Source organism: Lynx canadensis, chromosome A3, assembly GCF_007474595.2.
Source record: "Lynx canadensis isolate LIC74 chromosome A3, mLynCan4.pri.v2, whole genome shotgun sequence".
NCBI classification, from domain to species: Eukaryota; Metazoa; Chordata; class Mammalia; order Carnivora; family Felidae; genus Lynx; species Lynx canadensis.
Window position 1 is genome coordinate 65,678,430 of NC_044305.1, and position 22,163 is coordinate 65,700,592.

A 22,163-nucleotide genomic window follows, 5' to 3' on the forward strand; every position below is an offset into this window, starting at 1 on the left:
TAATTTGGTTCAAATTTCAAAAGACACCAAAGGGTAGTTGGTGGAAAGTCTTCTGAGATGGGCTCCGAGCTTCTCAGATTCTCCCCCCAGAGATAACCAATGTTTTTATCAGTTTCTTATGTATTCTTCCAAAGTTATACAGGTATATCTATCCTCTCCTGCTCACTTTTTACACAAATGGTAGTATCCTACACACATTTCTTCACCTTGCTTTTTTCCACTAACAGCATATCAGTAAATAAATGGCTGGTTGTTTTTTTTTTTTTTATAGCTGCATTAAATTTAATTTAATCCTCTCCTTATTAAAGGACATTTAAGCTATTTTCAAAGCTACAATGAGTAATCTTACACATTTAATATTTTGTAGGTATGAAAATATATCTAGTACATAAAATCTCAGAAGTGGAACTGCTAGGCCAAAGATGGATACTTTTAATCTTTATAGGTATTACTAAACAAGAATTTGAACCAATTTATATTCCCATTGGCGCTTACTTCCCCAAACCCTTATCACTATGTATTATGAAACTTACATATTTTTTTCAGTCTGCTAGTTGGAAAATGGTATTTCCCTTCCTATAATTTTTAGTTTTACTTTGTTACAGATCCTTCTGAGAAGGGATAAAGTGCTGACAGGTGCAAAAACAAGGTGACAATAAATTTATTCTGCAAATCTCAAAAAATTCAAAAGGCAAATTTTATAATAAATTTTTACAAAGCTCTTTTTAACCCAGCAGAACCTAATAGGCATTGCTCTAAGACATAGTTCAGGCTAAACAGAGAAACAGGTTAAAGCAGGATCAGAAAATATATGCATATTAAATTCATGGTAAGTTACTAAGAGAAATTAAGGATAGATAGTTTCTCTGTTTCCCTTGAGTTTTAAAGTTTGATTTTTTTTCAATTCAAAAATATTAGGAATTTCTATATAATAAGTTCTGCTAAAATGCTTGTTTTGAACATTGAAATTTGTTCCAATTTGACTGATATATTAGGGAACAATATGAGCAATTTAGTCTGTGAGAAACACTAAGTGAACACAAAAAAACTACACCCAATTGCACTAAGCAGTATGTGAATACACAAAACATGCACATCCCTCAAACATCTACCAGATAATCAAGATAGTGTGGTACTGAGATAAGGATACACATATAGGTGAATGGAAAAAAAACTGAAGATCATGAATTTACGATCAACTGATTTTTGACAAGAGTGCCAAAATCACTCAAATGGGGGGAAAATAGCCTTTTTAGCAAATGGTGCTAGGACAACTGGCAAGCCAGGTGCAGAAGAATGAAGTTAGACCCTTACCCCCATGGTACACAAAAACTAACACAAAATGGACCAAAGACTCGAATGTAAAACCTAAAATTATTTAACTCTTAGAAGCAGACAGAGGAGTTAATCTTTATGACCTTGGATTTGGCCATGGATTCTTAGAAATGACCCTAAACGCACAAGCAACAAAAGAAAAAAAACAGATGAATTAGATTTCATCAAGATTAAAAACTTTTGTGCTTCAAAGGACACAATGAAGAAAGTGAAAAGACACCCCACAAAAAGAAAGAATGTGCAAATCATGTATATGATAAAGGACTTGTATTTAGAATATATAAAGAACTTAATAAACACGGCAAATAATCCAAATAAAAACTGAGGAAATGATCTGAAGAGATATTTCTCCAAGGAAAATATATAATTGCCAATAGGCACATGAAAAGATGCTTGAGGGGTGACTGGGTGGCTCAGTCGGTTGAGTGTCCGACTTTGGCTCAGGTCATGATCTCATAGCTCGTGGGTTCGAGCCCTGTGTTGGGCTCTGTGCTGACAGCTTGGAGCCTAGAGCCCGCTTTGGATCCTGTGTCTCCCTCTCTCTCTGCCCCTAACCCACTCGCATTCTGTCTCTGTCTCTCTCAAAAATAAATAAACATTAAAAAAAAAAGAAAAAAAAAAAAAAAGAAAAGATGCTTGACATCACTGGTCAGTAGGGAAATGCAAATAAAAAACACAAGGAGGTTAACACTTCACACCCACTAAGATGGTGATCATCAAAAGACCAAATAATAACAACTGTTGGCAAGGATGTGGGGGAATTGGAGCCCTCATATATTGCTGTGTGAATGTAAAATGGTGTAGCCACTCTGGAAAACAGTCTAGCAGTTTCTTCAACAACTAAATAGGGAGTTACCATAAAACCCAGCAATTCCACTGCTAGGTATGTACTCAAAAAAATAAATAAAAATAAAAACCTATGTCCATACAAAAACCTGTGTACAAATGTTTGCAGGAGCTTAGCCATAACAGCAAAAAGTAGAAACCACCAGACGTCCATCTTGATGAGTGGACAGACAACATGTGGTATACAGCCACACAAGGGAATGTTATTCAGCCATAAAAAGGAATGAAGTACTGCATAGATGAGCTTTGGAAATATTATGGTACGTGAAAGAAGCCAATCACAAAAGATCACATATTGTATGATTACACTCTTATGAAATGTCCAGAAGAGGCAAATCTATAGAACCAGTAATGAGAATTAGTAGTTGCTTAGGGCTAGGGGAGGGGAGATAAGGAATTGATAGCTAAAGGGTATGGAGTTTCTTTTTTGACGTGATGAAAATGTTCTAAATTTGACTGCAGTGATTGCTGCACAATTCTGGGAGTATATTCAAAACTATTGAATTGCACACTTTAAATAGGTAAAGTGTATGGTATTTGAATTATATCTCAATCCCTCCCTGGCTTGCTGGAGGAGGGGTGGATGGGGGATGGGCTAAATAGGTGATGTGTATTAAGGAGGGCAACTGCTAGGATGAGCGCTGGGTGTTACATATAAGCGATGAATCACTAAATTCACTCCTGAAACTAAAATTACACTACATGTTAACTAACTAGAATTTATATAAAAACTTGAAACATAAAAAAAAGCAAAAACAAAAACAAACAAAACAAAATCCCATCTCTCAGCTCTCTTAGTTTCCCTCATGTGTATGAGTCACATCTTCCATATCTGGTCTTTAACTTCCTGTCAGATTTCCAACAAACCTCCTTTACCACTTCATAATAATTTACAAGTGGCAACTCTTCCCACACCTACTTCCAAAACCAAATTTCAGGGTTTTTTCCAAGCAAAAGTACCATATTCATTATAATGTTTATAAATTTCTTAACTATTCAACATATATAAAACTGAACTATCATTTTTATTAAGTTCCTATCTTTTTTTATGTGTTACTGTCAAAGTTTTGGAGTGTTATGCCTCAAGCCTGTCTTTCCTGTAGGCTCTGTGTTTTTTATTGCCCAATTTTGCATAGTGCAGGGATTTCAAGGAATGCATACGCCACATTATAGCAGAACTTACTGCAGAATGAGATGACAACATCTCCCCCAAATATACCATTACCAGAAACACAGTTCAAAGCTGGATAAATCACCAATCCAAACTTACAATGTTTCAACTGGTCTTCACTATTTAAAAATTTCAACTTAAGGGGCACCTCAGTGGCTCAGTTGGTTAAGTGTCCCAACTCTTGATTTCTGCTCAGGTCATGATCTCACACTAGTGAGATCCAGCCCTGAGAGGGGCTCCATGCTGAGCGTGGAGCCTGCTTAAGATTTCTCCCTCCCCCTCTCTCCACCCCTCCCCTACTTGCATGCACACATTCTCTTTCTCTCAAAAAATAAGTTACAAAATTTTTAAAAATTTCAAAGTAAAATGCTAAAAGAAATAAATGCCATTAGGGATACTATAGTAATGACGTGGGGAAGTTTTCTTTTTTTTTTTTTTTTTTAAGTTTATTTTGAGAGAGCGAAAGCAAATGCACACACGTGCACGAGCAGGGTGAGGGGCAGAGAGAGAGGGAGACAGAGAATCTCAAGTAGGCTCCTTGCTGTCAGCGTGGAGCCCAACACAGGCTCAATTCCACAAACCATGAGACCATAACCTGAGCTGAAATCCAGAGTTGGGCGCTTAACTGACTGAGCCATCCAGGCTCCCCTGGGAAAAAGTTTTCAATGTTTACATTCCTATTTTCCAGAGACCTTATCAACACCAGAAGATGGTTCTGAAGGGGAACAAACAATATTCATTGCAAAAGGAAAAAGTCAGTAATTTATGGAGCCTAGCGACCCAAGATGCTTCCTCTGCACTACTTGGGCTGTTCCTTTCCAAATCACAAAAAATACCGCTTTTATTTCAGTTTCTATGGCTTCATTCATTTCCCTAACATGGGAGTCATTCCCTTTTCCCTTCATCTCACCAAATCTCACACTTCTGATCAAAATCCTTTACAGGTCATTCCCCCCTTCCAGCTCATTCTTCATTGGTTTCCTACCTCTCTGAGTTCCAACAGCACTTACTATATGATTTACACAATTTTAATCTCATATTGTTTGCTCATTTTATTCATGTCCCTTGAACGTACAGCTCCTCAGGGAGAGAATCATGGCTATTATTTCAGAATCCACACAAAGCTTGCACAGTATGGAATACAGAGTAAGAGCTCAAGAAGTTTTTGCTACTGGGTGATAAACAAGACAAAATAATGGGCACCAAATAACTTCACAGTTTTTTTAGTTACAATGTAACCATTTTTGTTAGGAATGATTTGAATGCGTTTCAAGAAGCTAAAATTTTAACTCAGCTGTGTTGAATATATATACATATATACACACACGTGTGTGTGTGTGTGTGTGTGTGTGTGTGTGTATGGCTGCTAAGAAAACAAAATCCTGTAAAACCTCAGGTGTCTTACCACAAAGAAGCTAAACAAGAAATTATAGCTGTTTCACTAAGCGTTTTTAGATTGTAGACCCCAATTCTACATTATAAGATGTATGGAAGCAGTTTTATCTGTAGCAATTTTATCACAGTGACAAATCATCCCTGAGGAGTGATTTTCAAAGCCTTCTTTTGGTAGCAGAAACCTTTTTTCAAACAAAAGGCTAAGTGGAATCCTACCATACAGAAGAAAAGGAGAGCTGAACTTGCGAAAGTGGAAGGAGGAACCTGTAGTTCTCCTCAAATGCATACCACCTCTTGCCTGTCCCCAATCCCCAAATGCAGTGGGCCCTTAAGGCATCCCTGAGAACATACAGTGCTGAAAAACACTCATAAAACAATCAGCAAGCTGCCATGAATAGAAAAACACTAATTTTTAAAATGTAAAGTTTACTAATCACTAAAATGTAAAGTTAAAACTTACCCATTTCTACTGAAAACTCTCAGCCATGCTTTGATGTTTGGTCCTAACAAACACAAACAAGGTACAGTAGTAAAAGTAGACAAAATAACTGCAAATAAAAATGTTTCCAACACCAGCCTAGGAAAAAAAAAATCATTAATTTTTTTAAAAGCATTAAAGATTCATATACACACATAATCTTTGTTTCTTAAATACATTTAATATAAAAACATTTTCTTACACTTTACTTTGAAAGATAACACAAGTCCTACCAAAATGATAACTATAAAAAATGTATTGAAATGCAAGCTCTAAAAAACAATCTAGCAAGTATCTGGCTTTAAAGACAGAATTCAGAAGTGTTAAATGCCCTGTAATCCATACGACACTCCACTACGAGAAACCCCTTTTTTAGATAATTAACTTTCTTCCTGAATAGGCTCTGGAACTTTCTTTTGCAACCACTGGTTCAACTCTAGCTTGTATTGGAACCACACAGAAAGCTAGATAAACTAAAATTAGGGGGCTGCACCCCTAGAGTTTCTGAGACCTGATAATTTGCCTTTGATAAAATGCAGATGCTGCTGGTTTTAGAACCACTGCTCAAGACATTCATCCTACTCTAAAACGGATTAAAAAGAAACTACCATTTCTCATTACAAAGGTCTTATCCTCCCCTCTCTAGGAATTACCTGTGAATTTAGTGTGTATATAAAACTATACACATAACTATGTGTGCGTGCGTGTGTATCACATCACTGGTTTCACCGTAATCATTAATCACTGCTAAATGAAGTTTCCCAATCCATGATGAACATATATAAGAAATATTCATGAATTGAGTTTTTTTTAAAAAACTGGTCAGCTCTGAAAAAGTTTTGAGTTAAATTTTGCCTTTAAACTATAAACATTAGCTTATTAAATAATTAAATGCAGGGATTTATTGACTTTTCTTGAGAAAACAAACTCTTTTCAAGCACTTCAGAATCACATTTCCTAAGAACTGATATGCTAACTGTAACTAATTTCGACACGTCATTATAGTAAATTCACTCACAAGTCCTAAGGGCCACACATTTATTGGTATAGTATAGTTTCTCATCTACCTCCCCACTCCCCACATGCAATGCAGTAATAGAAGGCTAGTTGACAGGAGCATTTAATGAATTTTATCATTCTACCATTTTTTAAAACAATAACACTACTAAGGAAAGGCAATGATGTCAGTATCCTTCTGTGATCCAGTAATCAAACACACGACAGTTCTTCTCTAATCACCAACAGATTTAATCTTTGTTTAGTATTAGTAAGCGAGCATTTTAAAACATAGTTGCCTTGGGGCCTCTGGGTGGCTCATTCGGTTGAGCGTCCGACTTTGACTCAGGTCATGATCTTATGGTTCCTGAGTTCGAGCCCCATTTCGGGCTCTGTGCTGACAGCTCAGAGCCTGGAGCCTGCTTCGGATTCTGTGTCTCCCTCTTTCTCTGCCCCTCCCCCACTCACGCTCTGTCTCTCAATCTCTCTCTCTCTCTCTCTCTCAAAAATAAACATTACAAAAACTTAAAACCAAAACATAATTGCCTGAAGGTAAAAATTTCACACTTACTCTATGAGTGGTGCTCCATACAGAACAAAAATTACATGAAAGAAGAAACATGACATAAGAAAGTAGATACAGCATTTCAAAAACCTGGTTACCTAAAAAAGAAATAAGAATGATTTAAAGACTCAAAGCAATGCTTAGAGGACAGCAAATGCTTCCAATTTATCTACAAACACAACTTCTTCCCGTGGGTGAAACAGCTGAATATTCTTTCCTTTGAGTAGCCGGAAGTCAGAGCCCATGTCTGGCACACATTCAGGTGCATGGCCCTCTATATAGCTCCACACAACAGCCTACAAGTTACAAACCGACCCTCATATTCCACCCACCCAATCAGCACTAGAATCAAAAAGCATTTCTGTTCCTAGGGTATCGAGCTATGTTATTAATCAGTATTTATAAAATATTTACCGACAACAGGATGCTAGAACACAAAAAAACACACAGTCCTAATTATGTGATACATGAAATATTTGCAGAAAATAATAATAATTCTTTTCATTTAAAAACAAAATTCCTAAGAAAACTGTACCAATACTAAATTAATCCCTAAATCATATTCATGTTATTATATGATCCATTTGAAAAAAGACCTGCGTGTCCGCAAATCAGAGTGGGACCTTATTGATTTGAAGCTTAAAAAGATCTAATTATAAAACACATGTTGAGTTTTTTAATCACAGAGCAGTAAATGTGTTTTAAATTACCTAGGACAGCTTACATATAGTATTGGATAACGTTAAGTGAGGACTTTATTAAAGTAATAGTTAAGTGTTATACTCTAGTAAACATTTCAGAAAGTAGATTCTAACATCTGAAAATTCTAACACTGGTCAAGGAAGTGGCACTTCCTTGACCAAAACATGGTCAAGGAAGGCCATGTTTAAAACAAAGCTACCACAGAGGCTTTTTTGTAATTTCTGAGAAACCCATTAAGTTTCTTTCAGAAATGCAAACAAATAAATGAAAATAAACTAAAATGTCTTCTAAAGTTTAAAGATAGGACTACTGCATCACATATTTATCTTCAATGGTGACTTAAAACATGACTATATACGTTCACAATGCTATAGTATCCACTGAAGACACTCTAATTCCACAGCTGATGCATGGCTAGGATCTATCAAACATTGTAGGCAGCATTCCAGCAATAATAGGCCACTGATTTTGGCAGGGGGGCAGGGGGAAACATGTCCTCTACTCACTGTAAATAACCCCATAATAACATGACTAATACTTCATTCTTTCATTAAAAGAAACACCATCTCTATCTAAAAATCAGTTATCAAGAAATAAGCCTTACCTTATATGATAATGAACTTCTTTTAGAGGATGCATTTGGTTTCACTACTAAATATAATACTAGATTGACGGCAGTTACAAAAACAGAACAGACGCACAACCATGTCAAGTGTGTTTCCAATATTGAGAAGTTCTCCAAGAAGAATGATGGAATGAAGATGCTTAGGATAATTGAAAATATGCATAAAAGATGAGTATACAGTAGTCTCTTGATATCAGTATCTTTCATGGTGTTTTCTTGAGTGGCTATCTAATGAAAAACAAATTAAGAAAAGAGCATATGCAATAATGACCTTTTCCATTGTTTAAATGCTCCAACGCCTAAAAGTAAGTATGTACCAATTTTCTATGTGCAATAATGTATTAGTTTCAGAGTATGAGAAGATGCATATGTATAAATTCACATGTAGAGTAATATGGTTCAAAAAAGCTCTCAGAGGCTAAAAAGGACAAATTTACGAATATCTTAAACATTTGTAACTGGTTTCTGTCAAAGGGTCATGTCCTAGGCCCAATTAAGGGGTCTGGTTGTTTGGTTGTTGTTTTGTTTGTTTTTTTCCCCAAAATCACAGAGGTGAAAACAACATGCATGGATTAATGATTTGCTCTTATTGGAAATATAAGCTATGTGTTCTAAAAACCCCATGAATACACTCTGGCTAAACTGTAGGTATTCCTTTTTTAACCATTGTGGACCCCTGTCAACCCCTGCCAGTAGTTCACACCTTCTGGCAAATGACAAGTGACGCCAAGTGCACACTTGAATACTCAAATGGTGGCCAGTGTAATCAAGAAAGTTCAAAGAACGTTATGCTAAACTAAGGCAGCCCAATGCTCCAGAAATACCAAAATGACAATGTCTGTTACAGGTGCTAGGTTCCAATCAAAACTAGAGCATAAATGGAAGGAAAAAAGAGTCTACTTTCTCTTTTTATAAAATACACATTATATGTCATATATATATAACAGAGCTTATACATAACATTGGCAAATGTTAAGCAAGGGCTTTATTAAAGGTAATAGTCCACATGTTACATTGTGGTGAATATTCCAGAAAAACAAAAGGGCAAGTGCAGGCCTTATACTAACAGCTCTGAGCTAATTCGCACTGTAATTTTCAAAGGCAAATAGTCTACTGATAAGGAAACAGGCTAGGACACTTTAGGAGGCACGTCCAAGGTCCCAAGCTCTCAAGCGCTAGAGCCATGTCAGTCTCACCTCTTTAATATAAAGATATACAAAGAAGGTGAAAAGGGAAAGTTTTGCATAGCTCCTACCCTCTGCCGGCTGAGGGGCGGGGCAGAGGATCTGGAATACAGGGTCTTAAGAGCTACCTCACTTCCTCGGGCATTTTTCTGGGCCACTCTCAGAATCCCAAATGACATGAGCAGATTTGGATCTAATACAGTGAGCAAGTACCCAAACTCAAATGCTTACTGAATCAACGAACGAACAAAAAAGGAAGAGGATGGATTAAGTGCCCCTCCTGAGAAAGAAGCCCGGGGGGTGGACCTTGGCGAGCACGCGAGGACGCCCATAGGGCGCCCCTCGGGAGGCCACGGACCTGGCCTCCGGCGTCTGACCTGGCCCGGGTCCGCAAGTATTGAGGCTGGAGAGAAGGCCTTTCTAGGCGGCTCGCAAAGGAGCCTTCCCGGAAATCGCGGGACTGGTCTCTACAGCCCCACCCCAAACTCGGTCGCTGGGGACTCTGCCCAAGCCTCAGTCGGCGCGAGCATGAGGAACGAGGAACAAGTTGAGAGGCATAATCAAAGAGCACCGGCGGGGAGACCAGGAGAAATGGAGGGTCACACACAGAAAGTCGACTCCAAAAGAGGGCCGGTCCATCAGGGCAGCCCCTGGGTCACTCCGGAAGGGTGGCGTTCGAAGGGACGGGGCACAGACGCTGACGGCCACATGGGCAGTTGGTGGGGGTTGCTTGCACCCCCCGGAGGCTCGCGTGCCTGGAGGGTTCGGCTTGGCTTACCTACTCTCCCGCCCGCGGAAGAGAAGCGGGGGTTACTACCTGCCACCATCAGGTACGACCCGCCGCCCTGACCTTCGCGCATGCGCAGGCCTGTGGGGGCGGAGACCCAAGATTGCACAGCCAATTGCAGAAGTGGAGGGGCGGGCAATGGGAGCAGCCTCGCTTCCCGCTGGCGTTTAATTCCTCCCGCGGCTTTTCAGGTGTGGGATAGGCGGGGCGGGGGGCGGAGGGGCCGGAAGTGGCTTTTCGTAACCCGGAAGGGGAATATTTTTCTGGCTATTGTGTTGATATTTTCAAGCTGCTGCAGTTTCTGTGGCCAAGGGAACCGTCGGGGAAGGATGGTGTGCGAAAAATGTGAGTTAAGAGGCCGCATCTTTGTGAGAAGGAGGCTAGGAGGAGCTAACTGGGCTTCTTCGGGTCCTTGTCTTTTATTTTTCTTTCAGCCTCAGTTCTCGTGTTCCAGCCTCTGTCCTCTTACCCTTTTTGACCATTCCTGTCCCTCCCCAACGATCGTATAGTCGTTTTGCGTTCAGAGTGGTCTCAGTTTTGTAGATATTTGCGTATTTCCTTTGCCTTCCCCTCCAACCCGGGATCTTATCCCATACAGTTCTTGACTGGCTCCTTCGCCTTACAGACCCTCAGGGTTGGACTGGATCTTAAAAGCCCTAGAGTTGCCAGATTTAACAGACATTTAAAAAGAGGAATACCTTTTTTCTAGAAGTATGTCCCATGCAATATTTGAGACATGTCTTTGCGTGCTCTTCCTCACTACTGAAAGTACTTTTCATTTAAAAACATAAATGACATGACAGTACTGTTGTTTTGAAATTAAAACATTCGTTGTTTTGAAATTAAAAATTCACAGGGCATCCTATATTTTAACTAGCTACCCTAAGTTAGCATCCTATCCAATGGCTTAGATACTCTTTGCATGCATACCTGTGGTATTGAGGCAGGGTTCAGAAAGTCTCACCACCTTCAAAGCAGTCTGTGTAAATGTCACTAACTTTTAGAAAAGGCTTTCCACCCTGTAGTCGCCATCTGGTGATTCTAATGCAAACCCTTAAGGTTTCTAGAAAGTTTCTTACGATTTTTTGATATCCTAGACTGTCTATACGTTTTAAAACGGCTGTCATATCCCTAAGTCTTTTTATTCCTCAGCCTCTCTGGCTCTTCTAGGCAAGGTTTCAAGTCCTCTTATCTGTGTTAACATTAACATGATCAATTTTGTTTATATCCCCCCTAGTAGATAAAACTTTGAACACAGGCACCCATAATTTTGAATCACAGTTCTTATATTAGGTAAAAGAATAACCATGGGCAAGTTACCTAATATATCTTGGCCCCAGTTTCCTCATCTGAAAAATGAGAATAATACATAGTTTATGGGGTTCAGATAATGTAGGTAAAGCCTGATATAAAAGTGCCTTCGCGTATACTCAAAAACTGGTTATTTCTATCATAACCCCCAGTATGTGGCACTGAGAATTCAACTCTCCTTCATTTTATGAGGGGTAAAGTGGAAATAATGTATCCATTTTTCTATGCTTTATATCATCATCTCACCTTAAGCTTTAAAGAATTGTTGATGGGTGCCTGGGTGGCTCAGTCAGTTAAGTGTCTGGCTCTTGATTTCAGCTTGGGTCATGATCTCACTGTTTGTGAGTTTGAGCCCCACATTGGGCTCTGCGCTAACAGTGAAGAGCCTGCTTGGGATTCTCTCTCTGCCCCTACTCTGCTTGTTCTCTCTTTCTCAAAATAAATAAACTTTAAAAAATTTTTTTTAATTAAAAAAAAAATAAAAAATTATTGCAATGTAATTGACATAGGTACAATTCACCCATTTAAAATGTATCATTTTGTTATTTTTAGTATGTCCAGAGGGCTATGCAACCATCACCACTATCGATTTTAGAATATTTTCATCACTCTGAAAAGTACATTAAGCTTTTTGACATCGATGTCCTTTAATTCTATTCTATCCTGTACTTAAGCAGTTTTTTGGTTTTGCTTGTTTGAGTAAATATGGCTTACACATTTAGATTATGCACCTTCCGTGATACCTTTTCTTTCATGTAGTGTAGTTCTAAACATATAAATTTGTCTTTCTATGTAACTCGTGTTAATTCTGTACATTTTAGCTTTAGAGGACGGGTATTCTGCCTGGTTTAATTTGTGTGATATGCTTTACACCATAAGTGCTTTTTCCCAGGGAAACTAAGGATACTGAGCAAATTGTGAGAGTTAATTTCCTAAGGTACATAAAAATTTTGAGGACTCAGGACCTGATGTGGTATTAAAATAAATACACATAGTTGGTTCTGGGACATGCTATGTGTTATAAAAGGCCATTTGCTTTTCTATTTCCCTGCATGTCTGAGAGTCCAACTCTATTATTTCTTTGTTCTACTGCCTTTCTACCTTCTATATCATCTTACTCCTCAAATAGAATTATACTCTTTTTGGGGCCCTTGGGTGGCTCAGTCGGTTAAGCATCCAACATTGGCTTGTGGAGTCAAGCCTCACGTCCGGCTCTGTGCTGACAGCTCAGAGCCTGGAGCCTGCTTTGGATTCTGTGTCTCCCTCTCTCCCTTCCCTTCCCTGGCTCATGCTCTGTCTCTCTCTGTCTCTCAAAAATAAATAAACATTTAAAAAAAATTTTAAGTATACTCTTTTTATTACATATTTCTTATCCCCCATCTATCAACTCATTCCACTCACCCTATAAGTAAGCTCATATCTCTCCTATACATAAAGGTAGACTCTCAAGCAACTACCTAGCTCTCTCTTTAACTTCACGGTAAATTTTTTGAAAGGCTTGGTTATTTTTGTTGCCTTCATATTTTGTTACTTCTTAGTGCTTTCCAGACTTTCGCTATGCCCCACTACTGGAAGAACTTTCAGAAGTTCACTGGAGGTCTCCTAAACACCAAATTGAAAGACCTTTCTCTCAGTGCTTGTCTATGCCTCTGACTTTGAAACTTGGTGTAGATTCTCTTTGAATTTACTTCTCCCAGTGCTTCTTTACTTTTATAATCTCCAAGTTTTCTTATTTTCCTTATCCCCTTAAAGTAGATGTTTCCCAGTGATCTATATCTGACCTTTTGACTCTTTTTGCAGTTTTAAAGAACAGTTGACTCTTTGTTTTAGAAATATCTGGCTTCAAGTAGCAGATCCATGCCAATGAATGTCTAATCCACATCTCCAGCTGACTTCTCTCTAAACTAAGCACCAATAGAAAAATTTTCTCTAAACAATACTGGGACCCTCCATCTGATTGTTACCTAATGGTTTAGTACTTCCAAGACTGAATGTGTCGTCCTGCTTCACAAACCGGTACCTTCCCTCCCATCATTTAATGGCATCACAATCCTCCCAGTCACCTATTGACAAAGCCTCGATCATCTCTCATTCATTCTCCTACCCCTTTGTGAACTTGCATCCAAACACGTGTATGCCCTGCTTATTTTACTCTCATTCAACAGCTCCGACTTTCCCTAGCCTTTCAAATACCCTAGCTGAGGTCTCCATCACTCTGAGTTAGACTAATATTATCCCCTACCAGCCCCTTTCCCCTCAAACCGTGCTCTTCCAGCCTTTGGCTCTTCTCAAAAATGTCCTGCATGCGTGTGAAGACCAGTAGGAAAAACTGCACAAATGAACCAGTTGGTACCACTAAAAGAGTATATTTCCTGATCTCCAAGATCTTTAATACTATGCATCAATCTTTTTTTACTTCTCTTTAGTCAGGCTTCGCCCTTTGTCTCTAGTGACTATTCCAAACTCTTCAGTGCCTTAAACTTCCCCCACCTTCATCTACCCCATCCTGTGTTGACAAATAGCTCCTTATAGGTATAAGAAAAGCGAGGTAATTAAATGGGAACATTCCCAACATTTCATCTTACTTTTACTATGCCTATAATCAGTTCTGCATCCATACCCATTTACTTCTTTCCCTTTATTTTTTCGAGGAAAATCCTATTTGTGTTCTTGTTGCCATCCTCCCTATGTTTTTCAGGTCCTTTATTTGTCTCTCTATCTTTTGGAATCTTTTAATCAGCTCCCCTTCCATATAAAAATGCTCAATTAAATCCTAACTCTACCTTCCATTCTTGCATTTTGTCACCTTTTCTTTTCATTCATGCAACAAGTATTATATTCCTACCAAATGCTAGATAGTAGGACCAAAGGTAAGTATTTTGTCTTACTATCCTTCATCAGTATGCCAGGACATGGCTTAGAGTAATCACAACAGATATTTGAACTGAACCTGATATAAGTGTACTGTATCATTTCCCGAATTTAAAACCTTTGATACATTCCCAGTGAGCAGAGAATAATTCTGGCTTTCTGTGTTTGGAGCCTGGCATTCAGGATGACCCTCCACAATGAGGTCCCAGCTTATCTTTCCAATTACATTTTCACTTACCTTCATTACTCTTTATCCAAATCAAAGTACTTTGCATGCCCATGAGCTTCCCATGCCTTTCCTCGGGATACGTCCTTTTTCTAGTTTGCCTTCATCCTCTCTTCTTTTTCTTCCCAAACCCATTGTAACATGCAGACACTCTCTCTACTGCCTTCTCCTGAAACCCCTGGACTTCCCTAGCCAAGGTTATTTCTTCCTTCATGGTATTTCTTCTGGTGCTTAAGTTGTCAATTACTATGCTTTTTGTTTTCTAGCTTACATTTTGGTTTGAATGGTTCTTTTTCAGGGGTATCTACCCCCTTTAAGAACCTGGAAAAGCTATGGACTCTTACAAGAAGAAAAATGGATATACAGTAGTTTGGTGTACAACTTCACCTTGTTCATTTGTCTTCTGAGGTCTACCCCTGGAGCCCAGGTTCAGGATTACTATTGAAGAAAATAGCATGTTGTAGGTTCCTTGAAAGTAGAGCTTTATCTAAGTTACCATTTTATTTTTCTCTAAACTTTGCATAGTGGTTTATGTATCTTAAGTGCTTAGTATGTTTATGGAATAAATAGATCTATCAGATTTGTTGAAAGTATACAGGCACAGGGAAAGCCTATCATAAGCCATTGTGCTGTACAGATTTTACTGAGAGTCAGTTATCCATTATCCACAGCTAGTAACTTCAGTCTCAGTTCATAGCCCCTACCCCAGCATGAAAAGTCTCCGACTGTAATAAGATAGTTGATACCATTGTGAACTTTAGGCACAAAGTAGTGTATTTATTAGACAGTAAATCCTAATTCCCCTTATTGTACTATCTTGTTATAACAGGTGAAAAGAAACTTGGTACTGTTATCACTCCAGACACATGGAAAGACGGTGCAAGGAATACCACAGGTATTTTTCCTTTTTAGAAAATAGAAGTTGAATCAAATATTTCCCGTGACTGATGTTTTAGCCTTTACACTATTTGTAAAAGGAAATGTTTTGTGCACAAAGTATTTCATCTGTTAAATATTAAAGAACTCTAGATCCCCCCCCAACAATTTAATATCTTCTTCTATTTAGTTTTCTTGGTTACATGTTAGAGGTTCCTAATCTATGAGGTAAGAGATAGCAAAATCATTAAATGATTTTCAACCAATGAGTATATCATAGTAATTGATTTGATTCAGCTTTATTAGAGTATATATTTAATTCCCCCTTTCTTCACCTGACTTTTATATTCTTAAATCATTTACACTGTTTTCACTTTCATATCATTATATACAGTTAAGATGTTTTCAAAGGGAAAGAAAAGAAACACTTATACTGTATTCAGGGTCAGTGGCACCAAAGTAATGGCTTCTAGATTTTACAATAGATAAATTAAATGCAGACCTGTTCCTAAAGTCCTGTTTTGAGTTGAGAAGTAAAATGATGATCCAGAATTTTATTGTTTCATCATAAATGTTTCCTTTTTAAGTGGTGTCTTAAAAACATGGCTATTAAATGAAGATTTTGAAAATGTTGACATTGGCTAGTCTATTGGTAGGAGGTCTAAGAATGAACTCTTTAACAAATTGTTAAGTGGTAAATGTACATGTTATGGTAAAATGTGCAGAAATAACCCACTAAAATATGTGTATATTTTGATATAGAAAGTGGTGGAAGAAAGCTGAATGAAAATAAAGCTTTAACTTCAAAAAAAGCAAGGTAGGTAAAGGAGCAGCTACATCGTGGAGACATAACTTTCCATTCTTTTTAGTCTTAAGCATACTGAACTTGGTGTGTATCATTCTGTCATGATTTAAACAGAGTCAGGTACCAGCATGCAAAGCCAAGCTATTTGTTATAACCTGCCAGTTTCACCCTGATCCTCCCCACTCTATCAATTTGTGAAGATATTACTGCTCTTTTTTACCAGAAAACATGACTTTTATTTCATCTCATTCTTTTTCTTTTCTGCTCTTTTCTTTTCTTTTCTTTTCAAAACGATGGTTTCTGGCCTTACCCCCCCTAAAACTACTTTGCAGTTTCATTCAAGTGCTTCAGTGTGGTATGCAATAATACTGCCTGGTTTTGTTTACTGTACATTATTTCATCTAGATCTTCATTATTGTACAAATTGGAGGCAATAGAGAGATGTGGACAGATCCGAAGCTCTGGAGTCAGACCTAAATTTGTATTTAGACTCTGTCACTCTCTTGCTCTGAGACCTTAAGGAAGTTAAGCCAGTTTCTTGACTTCTCTGAACTTTATTTTTTCATCTAAGAGTGGAGATAAAAATGTCTCCTACCCTAAAAACCACTTTTTGACACCATGCTTTATTTATTATTCCCAGTCTTAAAAATTCCATGAACTCTTCCAGCTGCCATCCCATTTCCTTGCTTCCCTTCACAGCAAAAGTTTTCAAAAGCCTTAGGCTTTCTCAATGTCTATAAGTTCCATTCTCAGCTTCTGCCACTCCGGTCAGGTCTTCAGCCCCATCAATCCCTGCAGCTGCTCTCACCTAATGGCAGCAGGATCACACACCTAATGGCCACTTCTCTATTCTTTTTTTTTTTTTTTAATTTTTTTTTAACGTTTATTTATTTTTGAGACAGAGAATGAATGGGGGAGGGTCAGAGAGAGGGAGACACAGAATCTGAAACAGGGTCCAGGCTCTGAGCTATCAGCACAGAGCGTGATGCGGGGCTCGAACTGACAGACGGCGAGATCATGACCTGAGCCGAAGTCGGTAGCCCAACCGACTGAGCCACCCAGGTGCCCTCCACTTCTCTATTCTTATCTTGATTAACCTTTTAACAACTCTCATTTTTGCAACCTGCTATTCTCTCTCTTTTTTTCTTCTCTTCTCTTTTCTTTTCTTTTCATAAGCTCTACCTCCAGTGTGGGTCTGAACTCATAGCCCCAGGATCAGGACTCGCATGCTCCACTGACTGAGCCAGCCAGGCACCCCTGCAACCTTGTATTCTCTTGGCTCTGGGGTACCACCCTCTTTTCTCCTCCCAACTCACCGTTCCTTCTCAGTCAAGTGCCTCTGGACTCAATCCTAGACCTTTCTCTTTTTTTTTTCTATTTACAAATATATAATCTTTCCTCAAGTGACTTTAGTCCAATGACTTGAAATTCATACTGTATGTTAATAACTCAGATTTACATCTCCTGTCCTGACTTCTTTGAGCTCCAAACATATATCCAACTGCCTACTTGTCTTACCATTTTGATGTCTAACAGGCAACCTCTTGGTCCTTGTCTTCTAATCAGAGTCTTACTGCACCACTGTCCGGTCCAGTTGTGCAAACCAAAAAGCGAGAATTCTGCACATTTTCCTCACTTTCCTTTCATCAGTAAATTCTTTAGCTCTACCAGCAAAATATAACCTGAATACACTTGCTTCACTGCTGTTACCCTGTTCCAAACCACTGTTATTTCGTAGATGCTGTAGTAACTTTGTATCTTTCTGCTTCCTCTCTAGTTCTCTATAATTCAGTCTCATAGTAACCAGAGCAGTCCTTTAAAAGGCACATAAGTGCTTTTCTCAGAACGTGCATTGCTTTTCTTTTCAGGTAGAATATAATCTAGGCCCCCTTCCACTTTCTTACAAGGTTCTCCATGATCTGGCCCCTCCCACCTCTCTGACTTCCAGTTGGACTACTCCTGCATCAGACAGGCCAAGCCCACTCCCATTGGCAGAGGTTTATGTTTGTTGCTCCCTCCTCCTAGAGCTCATCCTGCAGAGTTCACATAGCTGGCACCTTGTTGCCAGGATCTAGCTGAAATGTCACCTCCTAAGGGTGGATCCCTAACCAGCATCTGAATTAATGTCTTCCCCTCCTTCTCCTCATGTCTGCCACAGTGTCCTGTTTGAATTTTCTCTACAGTGTGTATCACTGTCTGAAAACCATGTTTGTTCCTTTACTTATTGTCTGTCTCCTCACTACAATGTCAGCTTGAGAGGGTAGAGGCTTTGTCTGTCAAGCTCATTTTTGGTATGTAAAACAGTAACGGGCACATAGTAGGCACTCGTGTATATTTGCTGAAAGAATTAATACCTATTTCATGACATTGTCCCAAGGATTAGAAATAATAATAACGATAATGATAATAATAATAATGAAGCTTTTACTACCTGCAGTGCCTGGCACATAATGGTGCTTATTAAGTAATGGATATAAAACAGCATAATAGATTTAATCTTCAGTACAGCATCTCACTAAGTATTGCTCTGACTTATTGATGTCTTCTAAGACAGTTCAGTTATTATTAACTAAGTTGTAATTTTTACAGACTATACAGTTTTATTTATTTTTAATTTTTTTTTAACGTTTTATTTATTTTTGAGACAGAGAGAGACAGAGCATGAACGGGGGAGGGGCAGAGAGAGAGGGAGACACAGAATCGGAAGCAGGCTCCAGGCTCTGAGCCATCAGCCCAGAGCCCGACGCGGGGCTCGAACTCACAGACTGCGAGATCGTGACCTGAACTGAAGTCAGCCGCTTAACCGACTGAGCCACCCAGGCGCCCCAGACTATACAGTTTTAGATACCTGCAGTTACTTTTTGCTCCCAGCCTTACTCCAATATCATTAATAAATAGCTATTATTTTTGGATACTCTAAATATCTCACTTTGGAAAGTGTACCATTATATTGCATTGAATCTAAGATACCAACATTTAGAAGAGGTATCATTACTTTAATAAAGAAAAAGCTCTACCATGAATTGTAAGATGTCAGACATATTAAAATGTGCATTTTAGGATTAAATACGGTTTTAAACAAAAGTAATCTCTAGACATACGGATGCAAACAAATCGAGCCTTATTAAAAAGAGGAATAGTGTCTATGCTATCTTCCTTTGTGCAGAGTAAGGTGACATTCTTTTGGGTTTGGAAAAATTAACCTTTGAAAATAAGCTGTTGTGCCCCAAGAGAAGAAACCAGGTCTAGGACAGTGTTGGTATTCAGTACATGAGTATTGTTACAAAAGTTACAGCCAGTTTAGGGGGAATTATTTTCTACTCCAGCTGCTGTAAAATGGCATTTTTATATAGCAGAAACTCTTCTATGCAAAGGGATTGGATCAATTAGTTGAAAATGTCAGCTAAAATAGGCAATCATTAAAAGATACACATACCTTATTGTAAGTCATGGCACATGACGTGTACATGCATTCATCAGTCATTTGGCACTGAGACAGGCCTTTTGAGTATGAGTCTACTGATAAGAGTTCTTCATCATTTTCCTCACATAAATCATAACCAGAATGCGCATTTCCGGTATCTTAAAGTAGAGCAAGAACTGACAACTTGTAAAGTGCCAAGTCCTTCCACTTATGATTTTGCCTGTATTTTGAAGTTGTCTCACCTAATTCAATGGCAGTTCAGTGATTCACATTTATCTAGCCATTCTAAAGCATTCTCATAGTCTTTCATAGAATTGGTCACTTTTTGCACCCACATTTCATCAGTTTCCATAATATTTAACTATATCATACAAATAGATTGGCAAATACAACTCGTAGAAACAGGCTTGGGATTAAGTACAACTGATAAGTGGTTTATAAGCATACAACTCACATGGAAGGGGTAGGGTTGTGCAGGAGCAGTGAGAGAGGGTAGCTGGCTGCAAGCGTGCTGTGGCTATCAACTGTAAAGTTTGACAGAGGGAACAAAGCATGGATTAATCCCATTTGTTGCCTAAAGGAAGTCATTTAACTGTTTCTTTTCTATTTTACATTTTTCTTTCTTTAAAAAAAAAAAAACAACTCTAGATTCGATCCATATGGAAAGAATAAGTTCTCTACTTGCAGAATTTGTAAAAGTTCGGTACATCAGCCGGGTTCCCATTACTGCCAGGGCTGTGCCTACAAAAAGGGTAAGTTTCTTTCAATACTGTTTTCTGTTCATATCCAGCCTACATTTGGCACTGACTTAGATAGCATAGAAAAGGAGTAGCCTTTCATAGTTTCAGAGATCGATCCTGTTAGTCAAGTGCTCTTTTTTCTAAGGCAAGATGACACTTAGAACCTGGTTCATAGCTGCAAGTCCGTGCTTGCTTTTTTCTCTTCTCTGATGCTGTTAAATTATGTTTTAAGCCTCAGGAGTGACTTAAATAAACCAAAGTGTTAATAGTAGGTATTTGATTGGTATTATGAGTTGGTATTATGATTTGATTGCTTACATGTTTTGTTTGTTTGTTTATTTTAGGCATCTGTGCAATGTGTGGAAAAAAGGTTTTGGATACCAAAAACTACAAGCAAACGTCTGTGTAGATGTGTCAATGACGTTTCTGGCTTTCTATGTGATTTTACTTTTTGCTTTGAATTTCCAAGGCATAACATAGATGTTCAAGTTAAAAATAACACATTTTAAGACAGTTAATATTAAATCGTTGATTACCTGATCAGTATTCTTTTTTATTTTGCTTTCAAGAATTTCTAAACAACAGTGTAACTAGTTTTCTGCCTTAGTTCTTTTTCTCACAAGCGTCTTGTTGAATTAGCATAAGTGGAAAATTTAATGAAAAATATTTTCCCAGTTCTCTATATGCTTTTTATTTATCATTATTCATATAATTCTTTTCTTCACCCTCTACTTTATTTATAGATATTACAGAAGTGAGAAGGAGATTACTGATTGATATTTTGCTCTGAATTTTGCATCAGACTTGTAACTCTTCCCTCACTCCCTTCTTGTTGCATCGTTCTTAGAATGAGCAGTCTCTTTATTAATTGTAAGTTCACAGGACATTGAAACATCTGAGACCATTATTGCTGAATCGTTCCTTAGTAATTAGCCCAGACCCCAGTCATAAGTTGTAGTGATGATACTTTTTATTTGTTCTTGATGCCAAAGTGCCAGTCCCTTTCCTATGAGAATACAAGGGTCAGCCCATGTATGTCCAAATGAACACACTGGATTTCAGAAAAATACGGGTTATGCACATTACCTTGAATTGGAACAGTCACGAAAGCCAAAACAACAGTGTTTGTCCATGGTAGTGTGTAACAAATGAGTTACTACTCTTTAGGAAGGCTCCTTGAAGCAAAAACCAATTTTTTTCCTTCTCCCCCACCCCCAAAAATAAATAGAACAAAACCAACATTTTGACTCTTTTTTTATATATAACATAGACTGCTAAAAGACTACATTGAGATTCAGACAAAGATTTTTCTTATGCTGCCTTCAAAGGTTTTGGACTTCTGCTTTTGAAGCCTGCAGCTTTCTGTGGGAAACCAAAATCATACTCCCTATCGCCAAGTGCAGTATGTGAACATACATATCACTATAAAATATGTAGGAGAGAGAACATGATACACATGATGTAGATACTACATTTCTATTTGCTTTAAAATTATTACGGAAAATATTTAAAATTTTAACCATTTAATTTATCTGTAAGGTTTTTAACACAGTGTTTTTCTAGGATACGTTGTTATCCCGAAAGATCACAAAGGTGATAGAAAATATAATAAAAAAGCTCTGAGAGCAAGAAGTATCTTCTCACATTTTAATCAGTTAGGGATTTTGCATTAAATCAACACAAGGGGCCCATAATAGGATCAAGTTAAAGAGCAGCCCAGATCCGTTAAAAGTTGGGTTGGTCGACTTTGGGAAAGTACATTTCTCAGGTATCAGCTGGGATCTTGACTTCCACAACTCACATTTCACATTCGTGTCTTGCATAAC

The 22,163-nt window shown here is 38.2% G+C and overlaps 2 protein-coding genes across 4 annotated transcripts in view; one reads left to right on the forward strand and one right to left on the reverse strand.

The window, feature by feature from the left end:
* The window catches only part of PIGF (phosphatidylinositol glycan anchor biosynthesis class F), a 106,540-nt gene that overhangs the window by 23,401 nt on the left and 60,976 nt on the right, over positions 1-22,163 (reverse strand). Inside the window, exons 1-4 of one of the 3 annotated variants that reach the window (XM_030310539.1) lie at positions 10,076-10,158; positions 8,093-8,341; positions 6,793-6,884; positions 5,208-5,324 (exon numbers count right to left, since the gene is read on the reverse strand). In XM_030310539.1, the coding sequence (XP_030166399.1) occupies positions 5,208-5,324; positions 6,793-6,884; positions 8,093-8,320 (437 nt within the window). In that variant the 5' untranslated portion in view covers positions 8,321-8,341; positions 10,076-10,158. Of the gene's footprint in view, positions 1-5,207; positions 5,325-6,792; positions 6,885-8,092; positions 10,043-10,075; positions 10,159-22,163 lie in introns of those variants that run through there. The other 2 variants (XM_030310540.2, XM_030310541.1) reach the window with 2 other exon arrangements.
* CRIPT (CXXC repeat containing interactor of PDZ3 domain) lies at positions 10,334-21,576 on the forward strand. The gene is made up of 5 exons (XM_030310545.1): positions 10,334-10,429; positions 15,322-15,387; positions 16,131-16,185; positions 20,246-20,349; positions 20,682-21,576. Exons 1-5 carry the CDS (start codon positions 10,414-10,416, stop codon positions 20,744-20,746), a joined length of 306 nt encoding a protein of 101 aa, XP_030166405.1. The 5' UTR covers positions 10,334-10,413; the 3' UTR covers positions 20,747-21,576.

Excerpts from the sequence above, each read along its gene's own strand:
- CRIPT (XM_030310545.1), top strand. Across the intron at positions 15,388-16,130 it reads CGGTGCAAGGAATACCACAG|AAAGTGGTGGAAGAAAGCTG; the intron begins GTATTTTTCCTT and ends ATTTTGATATAG. Across the intron at positions 16,186-20,245 it reads TTAACTTCAAAAAAAGCAAG|ATTCGATCCATATGGAAAGA; the intron begins GTAGGTAAAGGA and ends AAACAACTCTAG.